General features: G+C 41.5%; 1 protein-coding gene across 1 annotated transcript in view; it reads left to right on the top strand.

The window, feature by feature from the left end:
- RGL1 (ral guanine nucleotide dissociation stimulator like 1) overlaps nucleotides 1-21,229 on the top strand; it is an 85,345-nt gene that overhangs the window by 44,825 nt on the left and 19,291 nt on the right. Inside the window, exons 5-7 of the mRNA XM_064454391.1 lie at nucleotides 13,292-13,476; nucleotides 16,757-16,881; nucleotides 17,565-17,780. Of these exons, the coding sequence (XP_064310461.1) occupies nucleotides 13,292-13,476; nucleotides 16,757-16,881; nucleotides 17,565-17,780 (526 nt within the window). The remainder of the gene's footprint in view (nucleotides 1-13,291; nucleotides 13,477-16,756; nucleotides 16,882-17,564; nucleotides 17,781-21,229) is intronic.

Here is a 21,229-nt window from a genome sequence, read left to right as displayed (position 1 = left end):
AATTTTGGGGCTGCCGGAGTGGTCAAAAAATTATTATTTTTCCAGAGGGGTCTGACTTAATTACATCTAATACAAAATATCTTTTGGGCTTTTTATTATTATTCCCCTTTTCTTTAAAGCTTCATTCAGTAATACACATTTTAAAGAAAGGGACTGTAATTTTGTAACTTTAAAAATACACACAGTTTGGACTTCAGAGTTATGAGCAAGCTCTGAACACCGTCAAAAGTTTTGTGAACTTAAAAAAACCTGCTAGGCATGACTCCAAGGTGTTTTTTTAATTTTTTCTTTTTTTAGTATCAGGACCCACCTTAGCTTTTCATGTTCAGTAGCTTGCTTTCCACAGTTCTTGCTACTTTCAGTCAGTCAGAAAGTTAATGATAGCAAGTAACAGTAAAGTCCAGAAAAGGTCAGATATTCAAGTCAAATGTCTATGTTAGACAGCTTCAGTCTGTGTTTCCAGAAATATGATGCCATGACTCTCTTAATTATCTGATAAGAGAGTTGTAAGGAGTAATACTTGACCCTCTATCTCTACCTATAAACCATTCTTTTTGCTCTCCTTTGCATCATGTAAACAAGATTGCCGGGTGCTGTTTCTCAGTTCTGCATGTTTTTTGTGTCGAGGTGTGATGGAGTTGCCTCCTCATCCTAGTTAGGCTGTTGCTGTTTTCAGAGTTCTCTGTGTTCATTACACGTATTTTAGCTTAGGACTTCTGTTGACTTTTAAAAAAGAAAAGCGTAGGTATAATGCACCAAGACATGTATCAATTTGGAATAATTGATAATAATTTTGCTAAACATAAATAAAAATTATCAGTATGATAAGTAGCATTAAGAATTAAAATGAGATCCAAATGATACATGGTCTGTAGAGAATTTGTACTATAATTCAATTGTGGTTTTGCATTTTTTAAGTGAGGTTGTATAGATCAAATATGTCATTTAGTAGATGTCACCTGACAAAAACAACTGAGGAGAGAAGGTAGAGCAAAAAGAAATGAAGTATTTTCTCTTACTTGTGTCTGATGCGAAGACTCTACACACCTTACCAGCCAGGAATCAGGGGAACTTCAATGATATAGTCATGTCCATGAGATCTCAAGTACCTTTACATATTCTGGAAGGGGGATCAGCACGCTAAACTACTAATGTTGTTTGGGGACTTCAGTTCTACTGAAATGGTTGTGTGTATTGCCAATGAGATAGTTTCAGACAATGCTTTTGGTGATATGAGCTGATCGCTGTGATGTCTATTCAGAGCAGGAGAGATCCTCAGTTAACTTTTAACTCACTTTTAAAAGGCTGAGTTTTCTACACAGAATGATCTGTGAAATAACTTATGCCCTACTTCCCTCCCCCTACTGAAAGATGGTGTTAATTTTGATGTCTGGGCAGTCTGTTGCTGGCAGACAACTATAGCTAAGCCACAGACTTATGACTTTAAAGAGGCGATGTATTAAAAGGGCAGAACACTTCTTTCCCAGAAGATAAGCATTAAAGACCTGGCTGGAACTGGTTGCAGACAGAGAAAGAACCATAAAGCCTTTGCAGTATAAAATCTCAGCTTCTTGTACCTTTAGGAAGTCAATAGCTTCACTGGATGCTGACATGCCTCTGAGTAATGTGAGAGTCTGAAGCAGTGCTGGGGCCATGTCACTGATATGACTTGCTAGGTGTGCAAGACCTGGAGATCTGATGCAGAACATCACACTTCATGGATAAAAGGTGCTGAGCTTGTTGCCTTGAGTTTAAAAGATTTCTGTCAGTGAAGTTCCCAGAAGTGATTCATTCCTATTCAGAACACGTAGGAAAATGTCCAGCCTGGCAGTTCAGGCTTGCCTGCAATGTTTGCCTTCAGGGAAGACCAGTTTAATGTTAACTGAATCAAGTTACCTGAAGACTTCACTCAAAGATATAGCAGTACAAACCTGAGATTGTCTGTCTCTTGAAAAACCTCTTCTGCAGGTAATGTTGCCATACTGGTCCATGGACTTGGACCATGATTTTTTTGTTTGTTTGCTTTCCAGAGGTCTAACATTGGTACATTTTCTTTAAAGATACCCTTTAGGCATGTAGGTAAATATAACAGGGAGAGAAAAGTGTGCTGTCTCCCCCGTACATAGAAATAACTCTTGCATCTGTACCTAGTAAGAGACTCCACAGCCAGGGTAAAGGTGATGAAAAGGAAATACTGTGCCATAAACAGTGAGCCATGTTCTGATCCCTACATTTACATCTCCTTCTGATGAAACCAAAGAAAATTTAAGAGCTTTTATAAATCTCAGTTCAGGTTATATTTCTAAACGATACTGAAGAGGAAGGGGTTGAACGAGAAAACTGGTCTCCTGGTTGCAGTATGAGGTTTCAATGGGGATTTTAATTATCTTTTTTCGTGGTGGTTGGTTTTTTTTTTTCCTCCTGGCTGCATTGTATACTCACATTCCCAGTGCTGTAAAGGGAGGATTCTTACTGGAGTTAGACCAGCTGAATGAGAAATGAAAAGGAGAAGCAGTTTATGTAGTGCAAAAAGTAAAATAGCTTTAAGCACTCAAACTTTCCTCTTCTGCAGTCCCAAGCACCACCATGGCTTAGTCCCGAGGCTTCTAAATACTAAATGAGCATAAGTAAGAGTAAACGTCCTTTCAAGCCTCCTTTTGGAGTATAAGGTTGTGGTTTCTTTCTACTGGCTGGTTTGCTGGTTTTCTACTAGTTTGCTGATTTGGAGTAGATTGGTGGTGCTCCCCCTCAGATGAATGACAGTCCACAGAAATAAATCAGAACACTTGGGAGCTTTTTTGTTGTCTTGAATGTCAGCTCCTAGTTTCATCTGCTTTATTATCAAAATGTGGAATTTATTTGTTATTAAAACTTGGAATGTGGTGTGATTGAAAACCACAGACAAAGCAACCCGAAGCTAAACTGAAATCTCCTTGTTTCATTCCACAGCAATTGGGTAAAACAGTTCAAATAAAGAAAATTAAGGAACTATTCAGTTATCACATGGCATGTCTTGCATGTTTACCCCTCCTCTTCTGCATTAAAATAGCAAATACCAAAACCTGCAGTGTAATACTGCAGTATTTGGAGTTTCCCATAGTGATAAACAACCATTGCCCCATGACTTCTTGTGCATTTAGACCTTCCCAACAGAAAACTTGTCTTTTTCCTACTGAAGTTAACAGTCCTGCTGCAAAACAATGTGCACCATTACAGTACTGCAGAGATAAAACTGGTCCTGAAATGTTGTGCTCCAGAACAGACACCAAAGGAATGTGAGACAAATGGAAGAAAATTGGCTGGAAGTTTCTGATGCCTGGGAAATCCATGGTGGGAAGCAGTTAAGATGCATTTGGGAGAGAAACAATCAGCATTCATTCCAGTAAAGACAATTAAGCTAAACCAACAGCAGAAACCAATGTGGTTACATGACAAGTGGAGTCAAAGACAGGGCAGTATAAGCAATGGAAGAGTGGGAGAGTTGTGAAAACATCCAGAACCAGGCAAAAAAAGAATAATTAGAAGAGCAAAGAAAAATAATGATTGTCATCTCAATTAAAACAAAGAACAACTAGCAGAGCTATTCCCTTAGTGCTTTGCATGCGTTCCAGCAAAAGTCTTCCCTGTAGTACTCAACAAATTCTTCCTAAACCAAAAGAATAGCATACCATTTGCTGGAAGACATCAGCACATTATTTATAAATGGACTGGGTGCAAGAAGCTACCCTTACATCAACCTTTGCTTGCAGTTTACATATATTTTAACCTTGATTCAAAGCTGAAATTTAACTGGCCAAGTTGTTATTTAAAATGCAAAACTGAGAAAATACAGCTGGCTTAATTTAGTCTGTGTGAGCAAGCCTGAAAGCTATTATGTGGACAATGGACGAGAGGGAATAGTCGTCTGTAAAAATTGTTCCACTGATGGTCTTAAGTATGTGTTTGGCAAATTACAGATAGTTTTGTGCATGTTCCTGTCTAATTTCATAAGAAATCAGTTAATCTTTTTTTGCAACTGAGATTCTCCTTATTCTCCTTAATTGTTGAGATTCCCTTCTACTCATTCTTCAGAAATAATTGTGGTGGGAAAGAAAACACTGCTTTTGCCTTTTTGGCAAGAAACTATTTCTCTAATTGCTATGCAGATCTCTTCAGGACCAGTGGTATAGCTCTCTTCCCAACTGAGAAAAAACTACACAGAATTTCTGTGTAACCTAGTGAATCACTTGTGGCTGTGTGATTTGAAAGCTTCATTTTCCACCTCCTCTGTGCCCTGCTAGCTCAGCTTAACAGAGATGTTAGACTTGGAGCTGCCACAGTCTCATCGCATTTTGTGGTAGCTCATGGGAATGGATGAGTAGTTCTGTGTTCCCAGTTTGTTAAATACTTCCATGTAACAGTAGATAGATTTTGGAAACTGAAACTTTCAGAGATGGGCTTCAAACAAAGGTTGTATGGAAATCAGAAGACTTTCTGGTAGGTGTGAAATCTGAAAGCATTGCTGACCAGAGCCCAGAGTCTCTGGCTGGCAGGACAGGAGTAAAATGTTAATTTTTTTTTTTCTTATAGGCAGGAAAGGAAAAAATTTATAGCTCATAATCAACTAACGAAAAATGTAGTCTGTGATGTTTCTTTCCTGTCTGAGATCTTGGAAGGCTCCCATTCCTATCTGTCTCTGGGCCTATCGAGTACAGGGAGTTTCTTCTCAAGGGCAGCTAATATAAAGCTCCTGCAAGATGTGAGCAATTCTGCAGCCCATTTTCAGAAAGCTTCCCTCCCTGACACACCAATTAAACAGTCAGGTGGTAGGAGGTCAGTAGGGCATAGTGTACCTTTTTTTTCTCTTCCCTATTTCCCCTCTTGACTGAAATGATTTTGCTGGCAAAAATCAGTGTCTGTAACAGCTGTGAACTCTTCACCTTGCTCTGGGAGACTCGTCTGTGTTAAACTGTGTTTATTCTTCAGCTTATAAAAGTGGCCATCAACCAAGCCTCTAAAAACTGAGCTTAGTATAAAGAGTGTGTGAATAATATTAGTACAAGAACTTACCTTGTGGAGAGGCTCCTTCTTCCAAATCACTGCTGAACTGGTAAATGCTGATAAGAAAAGAACACCCAACCAAGATTTTGGTGGTGGAGCCACTAGGGATGATGTATGAGTTTGTGATGTGGGTGGCAAAAGAGGCACAGAGCAGGAGGAAATATGCAATTGGGGCATGGAGCAAAACACAGTGTTCCCCTACCTGTGGTGGAAAAAAAATGAAAATACTGTGGACATAGGTCAGTGATGTTTGTAACTGTAAGTGCTGCTGTGACACAGTGTTCTGGGTATGTGTGGGGCTAGAGGGGATGATTCAAAATGTGAGGAGAGGGGAGGGTGGAGTGAGAGCATGGGAGCATCACTGAGGGCATCTGTCTCTTGTGGCCTTTCTTGCACCTTGGGATGCGGAGCTGGGCTGGCACTGTTGGCTTCACCGCAGCAGTCATGGAGCAGTGGCTGTTGTGTGACACCTGTCCCAACTGAGAAAAATGGTGCTGAAGCTCCAGATAAAAAGTTTGGCCACCACTGGCCTAAACTGTGAAGGCTGTATATGTACAGTGGAAGCTTGTCTGAGCAGAGTTGTGAAAATTCAGTCCAAAATGGTTTTCAAATGTGAAGAGAGTCTTCCAGGCTGCACAATCTGTGTTTCATGCTTGCAATGTAACCTGAAATCTAGAGCATGCTTGCATATTAATTTTTGGTTGTAAATACTTTTTGTAGCTCTAAAATTGTAATTCCAGTATTTTTTCTGTCAGCAAGCCTAACCAAACAGTATTACTGACAGTTTTCCAAATACTCTAATTAGAAATTCAAAGTTGCCACTGTATTAGAGAAATAAGCAGAAGAAACAAAAGCCAGACAGATAGGACGTGTAAAATGATATCTGTAGGGGATTAAAAGTTAAATATTTGAGTTTTGAGGAAAACCCAATATGGTTAAGATGAGATAAGGAGAGTGGGAGAAACTGTCTTTACTCTTTCTTAACTATTGGTTTATTTTGAATGTCACTGAGCAGCTGAGTTACCCAGATATTGTTGTGGTTTTCCTACTTGCAGAAAACAAATATGCTAGTATTTGTACACAGCTCTGATATGAGCTTTCTGGATTGGCTTTTGGGTTCCTCGTTATTGACATGTGAAATCTGTGTTCATATTTTAACTCCTCTCATGATCTCCTAACTTGAGGAAAGAGAGGTCCTCCTGGCATACTTGTCCCTTTCCATATTGCAGCTATTTACATGATAGACCTGGAGCCACTACATCTGTGTTTTTTGAGGATTTGAACTTTAAAAGCCAAGTGCCTGATTGTCATGAGCACAGATAATGTATGTTTTTTGAGCTGCCACATCAGTGTTTCTAACAGGATACTCATGGATAGAGGTTTTTACTACTGACAGCATGGCCCTTCTCTTCATGGAATATCATTGGGAGTATGGGATACCATTATTGCATGAAGGTCTTATGAAATGGGGTTATTGGAATAGGTATGAAGGAAGGGTTCCTTAGATGCAGAAAATAGTCATTGGAAGGCTAAGCTCCACGGCGCAGCCCTAAGTGTTTGCAGAACCAAATAGGACTTGCTGTTAACCAGGGCTGATGTCACTTGGTCATCTCAGCTGTTATTCTGGTGTCAGTGGAGCTCATGAGATCTGCTTCCCTACAAAACTCTTTCTTCTTTGTCCTAAAAGTTGTCTCTGGCTTTCCATGACAGCAATACCTCTAAGTCACCTCTCACCCCTGCTACAGCATTTATGACTACTGGCTGGACGAGGTTTGAAATGCAGGGATGGTTTCAGTGTCACAGAGGAAATCTTCAGGACTTTTCTCAGGAGATTTAGGTGTTTACTGTGCTTTTTATTCTGGAACAAGGACCTTTTTGCATTTCATGTTATGTCCTACTCTAAACACCACAGTAGGTGATCATGAGACAGTGGCTGTGGCCAGTGTGTCATTTTGTGACCACACACAGAAGTCTTTTTCCTTAACCAATCTGTCAGATCAGGTAAACAAATGCTGTCCTTGTCTTTCCAGGTTGTAATATGTGCCATGGCCAGTGCTAAATGGTGCACAAAATATGCATGCTGATTTACTGGCACATTGCTATGAAGAACCAAAGATCTCAGTCTTTCCTGCAGCAGAAAAAAAGTTGATAATTATTTTTTATCCAGGCTTGAATTTTCTTAAAACTTGAAGAAATTTGCGTATTTTTTCAGACTACTTCCAGTTTTTCCACACATAGTTGAAATTTGTCAACAACATTCTAAGTTATTTCTGGAAAACCATTGTAAGTCTTATTTTCTTACAAAATCACAGAATGGTAGGGGTTGGGAGGGACCTCTGGAGATCATCTTGTCCAACCCCCCTGCTTGAGCAGGCACACCTAGAGCAAGGGGCACAGGAGCGCGTCCAGGTGGGTTTTGAATGTCTCCAGGGAAGGGGAGACTCCACACCCTCCCTGGGCAGCCTGATCCACTGCTCTGTCACCCTCACAGGAAATAAGTTTTTTCTCATATTTAAGTGGAACTTCCCATGTTCCAGCTTGTGCCCATTGCCCCTTGTCCTGTCATTGAGCACCACTGAAAAGACTCCAGTCCCATCCTCTTGATACCCACCCTTCAGATATTTATAAGTATTGATGAGATCTCCCCCTCAGCCTTCTCTTTTCCGGGCTGAACAAACCCAGGTCTCTCAGCCTTTTTTCATAAGAGAGATGCTCCAGTCCCCTGATCATCTTGGTAGCTCTCCACTGGACTTGCTCAAGCAGTTCCCAGTCCCTCTTAAACTGGGGGGCCCAAAACTGGACACTACAGATCAAGATGAAATGATGAAAAATACCTGCGAAGACATGATTTAAAGAAATTCCCACAAGCATACATTTGTGCAGTATCTAAGTACCAATCTAATAGGCAGGTGTGTATTAAAACCTACATAAACCAGGAAAGGCAGATAAACAGTTCACTTCCCTCTGTTTCAGGCAGGGTGGAAACCACATTGATTCATCAGCTATGGTTTCCCCTCATCCCCATCAGTCTGTAGCATGTTTGTCCATGGGCAGCTCTCTGCAGTTGGCGTCTCTTTAGCTGCATGTGTCTAAGAAGGTCCAGGATAACTTTCCTGAATGAGATCCAATGCTCCTGTAACTCCTTAAGCATCCTTTTCCTGCACCACCAGCATGACCAAGATACTGTTTTGCATGGTATAATTTGAGAGCCTCTCCTTGTCCTTGGGATAAAGGTAAAATCAAGATTCTGTTGATATAGTTTTGTTATGCATTTCATCCTAAGATTAGCAAGACCAATCTGTCTTCTGAGTTTGACTGTCTTGGTGCTTCAAGCTTGATACTGGGCACTGGCAGCATAGTGCTGCTCATGATGCACATGTCTTGATTAGGGTTTTATCTTCACAGATGATGTAATCTCACTAACTGCGTGTGCTCATGTAGGTTAGGTTTAGGATTAGACTGCTTTTTTGCAAAACCCAAGGTTTCATGAACAGGCAGTCTTTCTACTGAGATGGCAGATAACGAGTAATACAGCGTGGAGGGAAATGGTCCCCAAGACTCGGCAGCAGCAATTGATGAGAGGAAGGGCACCACAGGAAGTGTTTGATTTAGCACTTCCACTGGGAAGCTGCTACCCTGAAGGAGCTACAAATACCTTGTTTCCTCCCTAATATTTTTCCCACAATGTTCCAGGGAGTGGTAACGGAGCAACATTGCAGCCTCGCTGGGCCACAGCTTTTCCTGCTGGCACAAGAGGGAATTAAGAAATTACGTTCTGCTTTTGATTGTGCGTATAATGTCTGGTAGTTATTCAAACATGGTCACGGTACAGCTAAGCAAAGATATTTCAACTAATTGAACAAAGCATAGCTCCAAGGTAATTTGCAAGTTTTGCTCTGCTAGCTTGACAAACAGTATGAAACAGGATCATAATGAATGCCGGTAATATAAAGCCAGCACCTCAGATAATTTTCTATACTTGGGAGAGGGCTATTTCTATTATTATTGATTGCAATGGATGCCAGAACAGTGCGAGGGGCACCAGCAGTGGCAGCAGTGGGACACAAAGGGAGGGATACATGTGGGCCAGTAGGGGCTTGACTGAACAGAGGGTGTTCCCCCACCAACTGACCCCAAACCCACTGGCTGGATAAGACAGCAAGGCATGGACCCTCCACCTGGCAGTGCAGGAGATTTACACAGATTAAAACAATCAGCCCAGCTGATTGCAATGGACACCAGAGTATATATATGTTCTAGGGGGTAGGCATGCAGCAGCATGGTGACCACCTGGCAAAAAGCAGTGTCCTCTGATTCTCCTGAGCTTCTAGCACCTAGTAGAACCAATGCAGCACAGAGACAGAGCTCCTATTCAAGCATGCCACCACCCAGGTTTGTGACTCTGGAATGTGTGAAGAGAGATTCCTAGAGGTGGAAAGTGATTACAAGCAAAGTCTGTGGGAGGTGTGCCCAGATTGAAGAACGGCTCTGCTTGGTGGCTGAGCTGCGGGAGGAGGTGAGCAGACCAAGGAGTATTTGAGTGCCTGAGAGAGAGATTCAACAATGAAGCCGGACTGTGTCATCTATGATGCATGGAAGCCAACTCAGCATGGCCGCTAAGGAGGCAGGTCCTAGATCTTTTTTGTGCTAAGAGGAAGGCAGTGTCACAAGGAATAGGTGGGGGGAGAAGAAGGTTACAGCACGAAGCAGTAAGAGGAACACCTCTTTACCTTCTAAGTTACACTCCACGATACCCTTACAGAACAGGTAGGAGGCCCTGGTTACGGTAGATGAAGCACATAATGAGATAGAGGAGGAACCTATGCAAGCAGTATTGCCAAGATCAGAGAGACTAAACTCTTGCATTAAGACCAGCGCTAAGAAGAAACAATGGCAAGTTATGGTCATTGGTGATTCCCTCCTGTGCAGAATGGAAACACCTGTTTGCAGAACAGACCCTCTTTTCAGGGAAGTTTGCTGCCTCCCTGGGGCCCAGATTAGGGATGTCGCCACAAGACTGAAAAGCCTAGTTCAACCTTCAGACCGCTATCTATTCCTGCTCTTTCATATGGGTACAAATGATGTCGCAACAAAAAGTCTGAGGTCAATCAAAAGAGACTTCAGAGCCCTGGCAAGAAAGCTGAGCATAGGTAGTTTTTTCCTCAATCCTCCCAGTAATGGAGGAGACTTTGGAAAAAACAGGCAAGTGCAGGAAATCAATACCTGGCTCCAGGACTGGTGCCTCTGCCAAAACTTTAGGGTTTTAAGCCGTGGAAGAGCCTTTGAGAGACAACCTATGTTTGTGCCTGACAGGATCCATCTGTCCCAATGGGGAAAATGGGTCTTTGGGCGTAAGCTGGTAGGGGTGATTGAGGAGGCTTTAAACTACAATCAGTGGGGGAAGAGGATACCTACTGCAATTGGTTGGTAAGCCAAGGTTTGGCATGGCATCGCCTGAGAATGGGAATATCTATACTGTTCCTGGGAGGACAGAGGGCTCAGGAGTGTTATCTGAAATGCTTGTACACCAACACGTGCAGTATGAGAAACAAACAGGATGAACTGAAGCATTAGTCAGCTCCTGGAGCTATGATGTCCTTGGTATTAGTGAAACTTAGTGGAATGAGTCCCACGATTGGAGTCCTGGGATGGAGAGCTATAGGCTGTTCAGGGGGGGTAGGGAAGGCAGGCAAGGTGGAGGTGTTGCACTGTATGTAAGGGAAAGATTTGATTGCACAGCACTTACAGTTAGTGATGATGTGTTTGAGAGCTTCTGGGTGAGGATTAGGGGGATGGAAAACAAAGGAGATGTTGTAGTGGGTGTCTACCACTGGCTGCCCAGCCAGGATGTAAGCACTGACGAGTTTTTCCATAGGCAATTAGGAGAAATGTCTGGATCAGTATTCCTTGTCTTTATGGGATATTTCAACTTCCTAGACGTCAATGGGGAATATCATACTTCTGTGACAAGCAGGTCTTGGAAATTTGTGAATTTTGTAGGAGATAACTTCTTGTCACAGGCACTCAGTGAGCCATCTAAGAAAGATGCCCTCCTAGACTTACTGTTTGTGAATAGAGAATGACTCGTGAGGGATGTGATGGTAGGTAGCGGTCTTGGCCATAGTGATCATGAAATGGTTGCGTTTAAAATTTTCAGTGTAATAAGTAAAAAGGACAGCAGAATTACTACCCTGGACTTCAGGAGAGCAAACTTTAAGCTATTCAGGGAACTATCTTGCAGGGTACCCTGGGAATATGCTTTTGAGGGCTTAAGAGTCCATGAGGATTGGTCAGTCTTCAGGAATGATCTTTTAGAAGCAGAGGAGGAGGCAATTCCACTGTTTCATAAGTCAAGCAAGCAGGGCAGAAGGCCAGCCTGGCTGAACAGGGAACCCCTCATGGAGCTCAAGAGGAAAAAGAAACTGTATGATCTCTGGAAGTGAGATCAGGCTTCACAGTAAGACTAAAGAGCTGTGGTTCATTTATGCAGAGAGAAGATATGAAAGGCCAAAGCTTAGTTAGAGCTGAAATTGGCCAGTGTTGCTTCAGATAACAAGAAGGCCTTTTTAAAGTATGTTAATAGCAAGAGGAGGTCTAAAGGAAACAGTGGACCAATACTGGTTGAGGATGGTCCTCTGACTAATAGGGATGAAGAAAAAGTGGAAGCATTCAATGTGTGTTTTGCCTTAGTCTTTAATAATACTGATAGACCTTGGGCTGCCTGGTTCCCTGAGTTGGAGGACCATGAATTTGGGAACAGTGACTTTCCATTTGTGGACACTGAAATTGTAAGGGACCAGCTATATCAGCTGAATGTTCACAAATCCATGGGGCCTGATGGGATTCACCCCAGAGTTCTGGAGAAGCTAGCAGATGTTACAGCAGGACCCCTCTCGATCCTCTACCATAGGTCTGGAGAGGTCCCTGCTGACTGGAAGCTAGCCATGTTATTCTAATCTACAAAAAGAGCATGAGGGAAAACCCAGGGAACTACAGACGTGTTAGTCTAACCTCAGTACCTAGAAAAATTAGGGAGAAGATTATACTGGATACTACTGAAAGGCATTTAAAGAGTAATGCAATCATCACGCACAGTCAATGTGGGTTCACAAAAGGAAAGTCCTGTTTGACTAATCTGATATTCTCCTATGATAAGGTCACCTGCCTAGTGGATGAAGGGAAGGCAGTGGATGTAGCAGCCCTGCAGAAAGGGATCTGGGGGTGCTGGTTGGCAGCAGGCTCAACAGAAGCCAGCAGTGTGCGCTGGCAGCCCAGAGGGCAAACCGCATCCCTGGGTGCTTAAACACAGCCCAACCAGCCGGTCAAGAGAGGGGATTATCCTGCTGTATTCAGTGTCAGTGCCGCCTCCCCTTGAGTACTGTGTGCAGTTCTGGGCCCCACCATTTAAGAAGGACGCGCAGGTCCTTGGATGCAGCCAGAGGAGGGCAACAAAGCTGGTGACAGGGCTGGAAGGCATGTCCTCTGAGGGGCAGGTGAAGACTCTGAGTTTGTCTGGTTTGGAGGAAAGGAGGCTCCTCATTGCCAAGGCAAACCTCATTGCTTTGTACAGCTTCCTGAGGAGGGGGCAAGGAGAGGGAGGTGCTGAGCTCTTCTCCCTGGGATCCAGGGGCAGAGCACATGGGATTGGTTCAAAGCTGCGCCAGGGGAGGTTTAGACTGGACATTAAGAAGCTTTCTTTACTGAGAGGATGGTCAAACACTGGAACAGGCTTCCTAGACAGGTGGTTAATGCCCCAAGCCTGTCAGTGCTTGAGGCGCTTAAGCAATGCCCTTAATAATGTGCTTTAACTTTTGGTCAGCCCTGAAGTGGTCAGGCAGTTGGACTAGATGATCATTGTAGGTCCCTTCCAACTGAAAGTCGATTCTGTTCTGTTATCTTAGTTGCTTTATCATTACTTGATATCCTGAATTTAATAGAAGGGTCTCAATATAGCTTAAATGGATTTGATTCTTTATTCATTTGCATTTTGGGACTATAACAGGATCCAGTTGTGGGAGTGCAAAGCAGGAGCAATTTCACTGAAGTCCCTGGCAAAATCTGAGCGATATCTTAATAAGATTGCGTGCATCAAAAGAACAAATTAAATTCCTTGCTCAGAAAGTCTTCATAGTGCCTTTTCATTGGGTATGAATGTCTTAGTGGTTTTATTGTTATATTAGATACAGATACATACAATTGCATCAATACATGCTGTATCTAACCAGCGTGTTCTCTGTGTATTTGCTCTTAGTGCAATAGCATCGATCTTACGAGCCTGGCTCGATCAGTGCTCTGAGGATTTCAGAGAGCCACCCACCTACCCATGTTTGCTGAAGTTGCTGGATTACCTGAAGAGGAATATACCGGGCTCTGACCCAGAGAGGAGGGCACAGAACCTCTTGGAGCAGTTCCAGAACCAAGAAGTGGAAAAAGATGGTAAGGTACCTTTCCCTTCTGTCTTTCTATTCTGCCAGGCTGTATGGTACCACAGGGATTTGTGTGGAGTACATTTCATCAGTTCTCATGCTAATTGACAATATTGGAAAGCTCACCAGTGACTTTCTTCTTGTTTCTTTTCTTTTTTTTTTTTTAAATGTGTCTCTGTGAGGCTTCAGGTTCTGTGCAGGATGAAATAGTTGTACAGTGTAGGTGCCTATGCCTGTTCATTCTGGGGTGGTCTGTGAAATCCAGCACTTTAATATTTAGCCGAAGCTTTGAGACTGCTGCAGCAGCTTAAGTGGTTAATTGTCAGCACACCTCCCCAGTCATTGAGTTAAAACGCACAGTTGCTCTTTAGCTGGCCTTCTCATTTGAACACCACCCTCCCCACCCCACAAAAAAAAGCCCAAACCAACAAAAAGCAAAATACAAAGCTGCAGCAAAACACAGCTTGAGTCACAAGCCTTGTTGTCATGAAGCTTTTCTTCCTAGTTACCATCATGTCAAAGGAAGTGTCTGTGGCTGTTTTTTCCTATTTGAGTGGCTGGCTGCTGGTATCCAAGGACAGAGGAAAAACTTACGTTATTGGGGGTCACAATCTACTGAAACAATAGTGAACTGTAGTAACACAAATATGCTGTGTGCAGCGTCAAGCCTGACACATACCCTTATCCTGGTCAGAAAGCTTCCTGTGGTACAAACTGAAAAGTCATAGGAGCTCATGTAGTGTGTGAATGAGAACTAGAATCAACTTCCAGCTTTGGCAGAGGGGCAAGAGGGAATGATTAATGTAATAAAGGATAAAGGAAATGACAGGAAAAAAACATTTCATCCCATAAAAATCATGTCTGCCGGATATTCCAGAAATACCATCTCAATGCATAATACTGTGAAATGCCAAATGAACTCTGTCATTAACACATACATAAAAAGGAGTACTGCACAGCGCCCAGGCATTTTCCTTACTGAACACAGGTAAGTGAACAGGATTGCTAATATGTGCTTGTTGATGTCCTTTCCTGGGTTTGGTTCCCACAGGTTGAACAAAGAAAGCTCATGAGAGCTAAATTTGGGTTCATCTGTTGTTCAAAGTGAGCAAGTTCCCAGCAGCCCTCCTTTTGCATTTGTTTCCTCAAGAAACAGTTGAAAAGGTTATTATCTGAGTTATAGATGGGTCATTTTGAATGATAACATTTTCTAAATTGTGTCAGGATAGAGGCGGTTAATTAAAATAAAATAAGAGGAGAGAACACAATTAACTTGCAGGGTCTGCAGAGGAGAGTTGTCACTTTTAGAGCTTCATCTTTGCTCATTTCAGAGGTCTCTTTCAAAACTCTTAATGTGTTGTCTGCAATCAAGACTTGCTGATAATTTTTGTTCTAAAGCATTCATATTGTGCTATGAATTCACAAATTTGGGTCTTAATGCTACAGTTTGATTTGTGTAATCAGACCTCCATTCAGTGCTGCCATCATCCATGCCAGTAGATTAGATTGCAGGACCAGACACAGATAAAAAGCTGTTCCCCCAGCCTCAGTGCTTGCAGCTTGAGCAATACAAAGCGAGTCAGGGACTGCAAATTCAGAAGAGTGTTCGCTCTCAGTGAAGTCAAGAGGGCAGTTGGCATTTGAGAGGGCTAAATGGATCAGAGTGATTTGAAGATGATGAGATACTTGAGTACAAGAGGATCCCAGCTTCTTGGGGAGTGGGGACAAGACTGGTTACACATTTATGAAGGTGAGAGAGAGGAGAAAAAGACGCATGAAGAAAGAAAAGTAAAATCTTGCTTTGCATTCCAGGACGTGGTTTTTAAGGGTGCTGTGAGGTTTTGAGTAGGGTTGCAACTCAGTGATGAGGATTTTCAGTTGAATTCCAAGACCTGAAAGGAAAACGAGGAGTTACATAGCCAAAAAGAGACAAGAGAGTGACTTTTGTAGCAGTTCAACAGAAGTCCATTTAATAATGCACAATGTTACAAAACAGACACAGAATAATAGTGCTGGAACAGAGGTCTCCATTTATTGCATTTAGCTCTGTCAATAACTTGTGCAATTGGAATGTACAGATGGAAATCTGATACAGCCCGTAGTTATAATTTGTTACATCAAAACTGTAAGCAGTTTACATTGCTGATTAGGTTTTGATAACTAATGAAGAAAGGAAAAGTGAAGTATTTTGAAAAATAGTGACGAAGTATCACTTTATCTGCTTTCGTTGCTTTAATGTCTGTTCTGCTTTTGTTGGATATGAAGTATTGCGTAACATACTCTGAAATGCACTGCTTGTTTTTGTTAATGAAATCTCACTAGTAGTAAACAGTGCTTTTGTTAGTCTTCAACAAGTTCATTTTTTTCCCCCCTTCTTTTGGAGCTACTGTTGCCTTACAGTAAAAGGGATTAGGAAGAGGATTTTTTTTTCAGGGATTTTCTGTTTTACTTCCTCTACCACGGGAAACAAGGGCATATTTCTTTGTGTGTTAATGTGGCTTTGTTCCCAACCTGTGGGAGCCAAAAGGTGACACAGGAACATCTGTGAAATTCTTTCCCTTCTGCACTGGATTGGGTCCCCTGATGAGGACAGCTCTCTTCTCTCACCTCTTCACTGCTGAACAATGCAAATTTAGAGGCAGCATTCAGCTGAATGCTGTGGGTGCTCACTGTATTCTCTTTACTGGGAAAAATTCCCAGAGAGGGAAGGTGAGGGATGCTGGAATAAACTCTCTTTAATATAGTCCACGTAGCCCTGTGAAGGCACAAATTGTGCCAAGAAAGCATGGTATTTCCTTTTATTTCCTCACATAGGAGACGAAATCTGGATATAAAAGCATTCCTAATGCAATATTTTGGGAATACAACTGCAGTCTTTTCTCTTTGCAGTTTGATCCCTCCACCCCCCATCCCCCCTCCCCGCCCCCCCCCCTGATAATAAAATGCATAAATGCTGAAAAGTAGTTAACAAAATTCTGCAGTCTTAATAAGGAAATTTTGTTTGGGTGGTGGTGTTTTTCCTTTCAGAATATTGGTTAGCAAATGAGTTAAACCACTTCTCAGCTAAGAGACCCTGAACGGCTCAATTCTTTCTTCCACCTTTTCTTTGCCAATTTAATCTTCTGCTCATCATCTTTCTCAGTAAAACATGCAGCATAGAAGAGTCATTACATCAGGCAGGACTCTTTGGGCATTCTGCTGTAATTTATACAGTGATGTTTTAAAATAAACATCTGCTTTGATTCACTGTTTGCTGTACAAATTTAACTTGTGTTTTACATCCTGGACAGATGGGTTCCGTAACACTTCCCCCTGTAACCTATATGATGAAGAGGAACTGGAGATCAGCAGTCCAGAAGAATTCTCTTTTTTCCAAGAAGACCTCGTGGCAGAACAGTTGACGTACATGGATGCAGTATGTGGAGTATACATACTACTTGAAATGCTAGGGGGGAAATAGTGCTGGGCTTCTAAAACTTTTGTTTTTGAAAGTAACGTCAATATAAGTATAGTGTTCCAGAACAGGTCTGTTGTTGGGACACAGAACACAGCTCTACTTGGTTATCCAAACTTGCTGTGTTCATTGGGCTTTTTCTTTCAGTCATTCTGAAGGTTTGGGGGTTTTCTTGGTTTTGTCTTGTTTTTTTTTCTGTTTTGGTTTGGTTTCTTTTTTTTTAAAGTGTGAATGTATACTGTGTAGCCTTTTTTCAAAGTTTAATATTTGACACGTTAGAAATAGCACATTTTGACTCTATTGCTACCTGGCCTAAAGATGCACAGGTACTCTTAACTATAGTGCTCTGATTTGGTTTGTCTGTATCAATCTCCTTCATATAAAAATTTTTTCCCTTGGTTATGCAACTCATATAAAGGCCTCTCTTATTTTCCCAGGACTATTTAGGTGACAGGTCTTTTACAACATTGAGCCTATAAAGAGTGTACCAAAGTGTATATTTTAAACTAAGAGAAAACAAATATTTACCTTTTAATACCATATTAGATTTAGATCCAATTTGTACCGTAAACATGCACTTCTTCTTGTGGACAATAGAGATCTAGGAGAATTCTGCTGACTCACAAACCTCCATTTCACTCCAGAAACTCTTCAAGAAAGTTGTGCCGTACCACTGTTTGGGATGCATCTGGTCTCGAAGGGATAAGAAAGAAAACAAGCACCTGGCACCTACCATTAGAGCCACCATCTCTCAGTTCAATGCAGTCACCAAATGTGTTGTCAGCACTATCCTGAAGAGCAAAGAACTCAAAACACAGCAAAGAGCCAAGATCATTGAGAAGTGGATTCACACTGCACATGTAAAGCGTTTATTCTAGACTGTTTAATGTTCCTTGTGCAGGTGCCTTGGAGTGAGGGAGCTGGGAGGGGACAATGGGGGTGTTAACTGGCCTGGGACCAATGCATACAGCTTAGCCCTAATTCTTTCTACTTTTGACTCACTTTCTTTGTAATAGCAGATGAAGTATTGCCCTTCCTTTCCTTAGTTCCTTCCCCGCCATGGAAATGGGGTTGATGCTTGTCTCTTCACAGGGTTGGGAGTGCTAATTAATAGGTAAGGCAGATACCTTGTCTTGCAGGTGGGGAGTGCTATATACTTGATAATGTAACATTTATGGTGAGATAGGTATAAATTCAGTCAGTTGACTTCTCTAGGAAGAAAATACTGCTCATATCAGTGAAAGAAGTGAAGTGATGGTTGATATAATCCAAAGGTTAGGCTTGTTTTCAGAGAAGAGTTTAAAAAGAATGGAGTAGGACTGGCAGTGGTGCAGACAGCAGGCACAGTCAGAATAAGCTTTGTACTTATCTGCCTTTGGCGGTCATGTTCAGTCAGCGAGTGTCACACTCCCTCTACTGCATCTGTGAATACCGTGGGAGTTGAAATCAGATATGGTGGAAGACAGCACAAGCACAATTGTTTGGGTTTTCATACGTCTTTTTATATATATGTGTGTGTATATATATGAAAGTAAGCAGAAGGTTTTAAGTAAGGGCAGACAAAGCTAACTTACTTCTAGGAAGCAACAGCCTCTTTAACATGGAAAAAATGAAATTATTGTTTGTACTTTTTTGTTTTGAAAAATTCTTGAGTATGAAAAGTAATTTGCCTACTGAGTTATTAATGGCTTACATCAGGTAGAAAAACCACAATGGGTTTAGAGGGGGTGAGAGGTGCAAGCAGTGACCAGAAAAAATAAGTAGAGTTACAATATGCTACCAGTCTCCTCATCTTCTTACCTTTCTGCTTTATCATTGTCTCACATGTTTCTCTAAAACGTTTACTCTTTGCTTCAATTCCTTTGTCTTGTAGCAGATTATGTGTTTCTTAATCTTTGTGTGAAAGGGTTCTGAATACCTTCTTTACGTAACTCTATTTTGCTAAGTTCTTAGATTTTATCTTTAATGTTTTACTGTAACCTTTTTAACTCCCCTCAGAGCACTGGGCAGCTGGCAGTAAACTAGATCTCTCTTTTGAAGAGAACATTCAGAGCACTTTCATATGGATGTGTGTTGACTTCTGTTTTAAGAATCACATGGATTCTTTCCGAGCTATACAAAATAAGCAGTCATAAAAAGCTCAAGCCAAACAGAGGCTTTCCAACATTGACAATGCACTTCTATGCTTCCAGAGGAGTATTGTTAATCCTGGCACCTAAGCTCTGGCAACTGCATGGTTCAGGAAACTGGTATGGGGAAGTAGTCTTTCACGTCTCTTTTAGCACTTAAGTCAACTTTTTTGTTGTTATCATATGATGGCTGCTTTATAGCCCGTGTGAACGGATTAGGAAGTTTGATTCCTATTTTCTGTATGCAGATCTTTAAGTTGCAGAGGGTACCAGCTAAAGGGGCCTTTATGGGGCAGACTGGGCAAGTATGAAGCAGCTTCCTGCTCATCATGGGGCAACAGGGAGGCCCAGGGAAGCCAGGACAGGCAGCACTCTCACCATACTTGTTCTGTGGATGGGGAACTTTGTTCCCCACCTCTATTAATTCAGTACTTCTCCCTTTACTTAATTCATACACATAATTAAATACTCCAGTCTTAGCTAAGCACATGAAAAATGCATGTGCACGCTCTACAAAATAATTGCACATGTAGAACAGCTAGTTGCACATATACTTAGCTGCCCACTTCTGAAGAAAGTTGCTTGCTTTGTGCATGCAAATGAGTGTTTTGAATAGTTAGATGCCTGAATTAAAAAATAATCCACTCATTAAAGTGCAGTTATTCACTGACAACTAACTCTGTAACTTAGCAGCATGAAGTTCCACATTTGTTATCTGTTCATGAGTTCTGGATCCAGTTTCTTGGTTTACAAGATAAACTGAATACTTCTTCTAACTGCCAGGCCTCTCTGCTCCACCTGAGCAGAGTCTCAGAAGATTCCTGAGCAGAAGCAGCCAATTTCACTCACACAATATTTACTTTAAAAATAAAAAGTAAAAATGAAATCATTAATATCCTGTTATGCTTATTTTTTTTTTAATCAAAGTTGCTTCTGCCTACAGGATTCTTTCTGGTTTTCCTCTTGTGAAGGACACAGTGTGAAACAAAGTTATTCAAACCAGGCTTAAAAATTCTACTTATACAAATGAAAGCTTGCTAAAGTTAGTCTGCAGTCAGTTAAATCCTTGAGAACACAAGATCCAATATTGAATTCCTAATGTGCTTTAAATTGTGCAATGGGCAATTAAGTCAAGATGGTTCCAAAGTAGGTCTTCCAGTCCAGACTCCTGTTGTATTTGAAAAAAAGAAATGCTGAGAACTTGTGTCTCTAAACATGTGTTCTCCCCAGCCTGAATTTTAAGTTGAACATAAAAAAATGGTCCCTTTCTTAATGTGTCAGTCTCTGAAGAAGAGCTGTTATGTGGCTTCTTTGGCCCCAAAGGATAGCAAGGATAGCTTGCATGTCCTACCACATGATCTTGAACTTCGTCTGTATCTAGCCTAACTGGCAACTTGCTTCAAGTGCTGCCTGCCCAGTCAGTCATCTTAAGCCACACTTTGTTAAATGTAGCCTCCTAAGTAGCACAAATGTTTGTTTTGTTTTGTAAGGTAAATGAATGGGAGTAAATGTACTTGCCTTAGTTGTTCAGTCCATTTTAATGCAACTCGTGAATAGAGTTGCTGATATATTAAGGTTTGACTTCTGTTTATGCTAAGGGTGCTTTACATTTGTTCAGTCCTACAAAGGAAATAAATTATGTCTATTTTAACTGTAGGGATCCTTTACATAATAGGTATTATTAGTGTAATCATCATCTCCATAAACATTTGCAGAAGTGGAAGTGTAGTTTGAATATGGTCTCATTTACATACAACTGTCAAATTGGAATGTGTTTTCTCTGCTTAATTTGTGTGTACAGACACCTGTTTGTAAGAGCTTGTATTTCCAAGAGTTTAAGTATGTGGTGCCAATGCTCTAGTTCATGAGCCACCAACAGATTTACAGGAGTTCCTTGAAGAGTCACAGGCCAGATTCCCCCCCCACCCCGCCCCCTCTTGTTTCCATTGGCTTTACCAGGAATCTGTGCTGTTTTTTGGAGAATAAAGCTTTTCAGTACCCTTTTCCAACAAAGCTTTTGCCGCAGAGAAGCTGTGTTACGAGAAAGGTCTATGAACCAGTCCCTCTGTTAGGATTTGATCCCAACTCAGGAAAAGCTGGGAAGGTTTTCTCTTTAACAGTGTGCATGTAGTTGAATAACAGGTTATTCCTTTGCATGAGTTTATTTTTAATTGACACTT

The sequence above is a fragment of the Phalacrocorax carbo genome, chromosome 6 (assembly GCF_963921805.1).
Source record: "Phalacrocorax carbo chromosome 6, bPhaCar2.1, whole genome shotgun sequence".
Taxonomy (NCBI): domain Eukaryota; kingdom Metazoa; phylum Chordata; class Aves; order Suliformes; family Phalacrocoracidae; genus Phalacrocorax; species Phalacrocorax carbo.
This window is presented reverse-complemented; position numbering and strand designations above follow the sequence as displayed.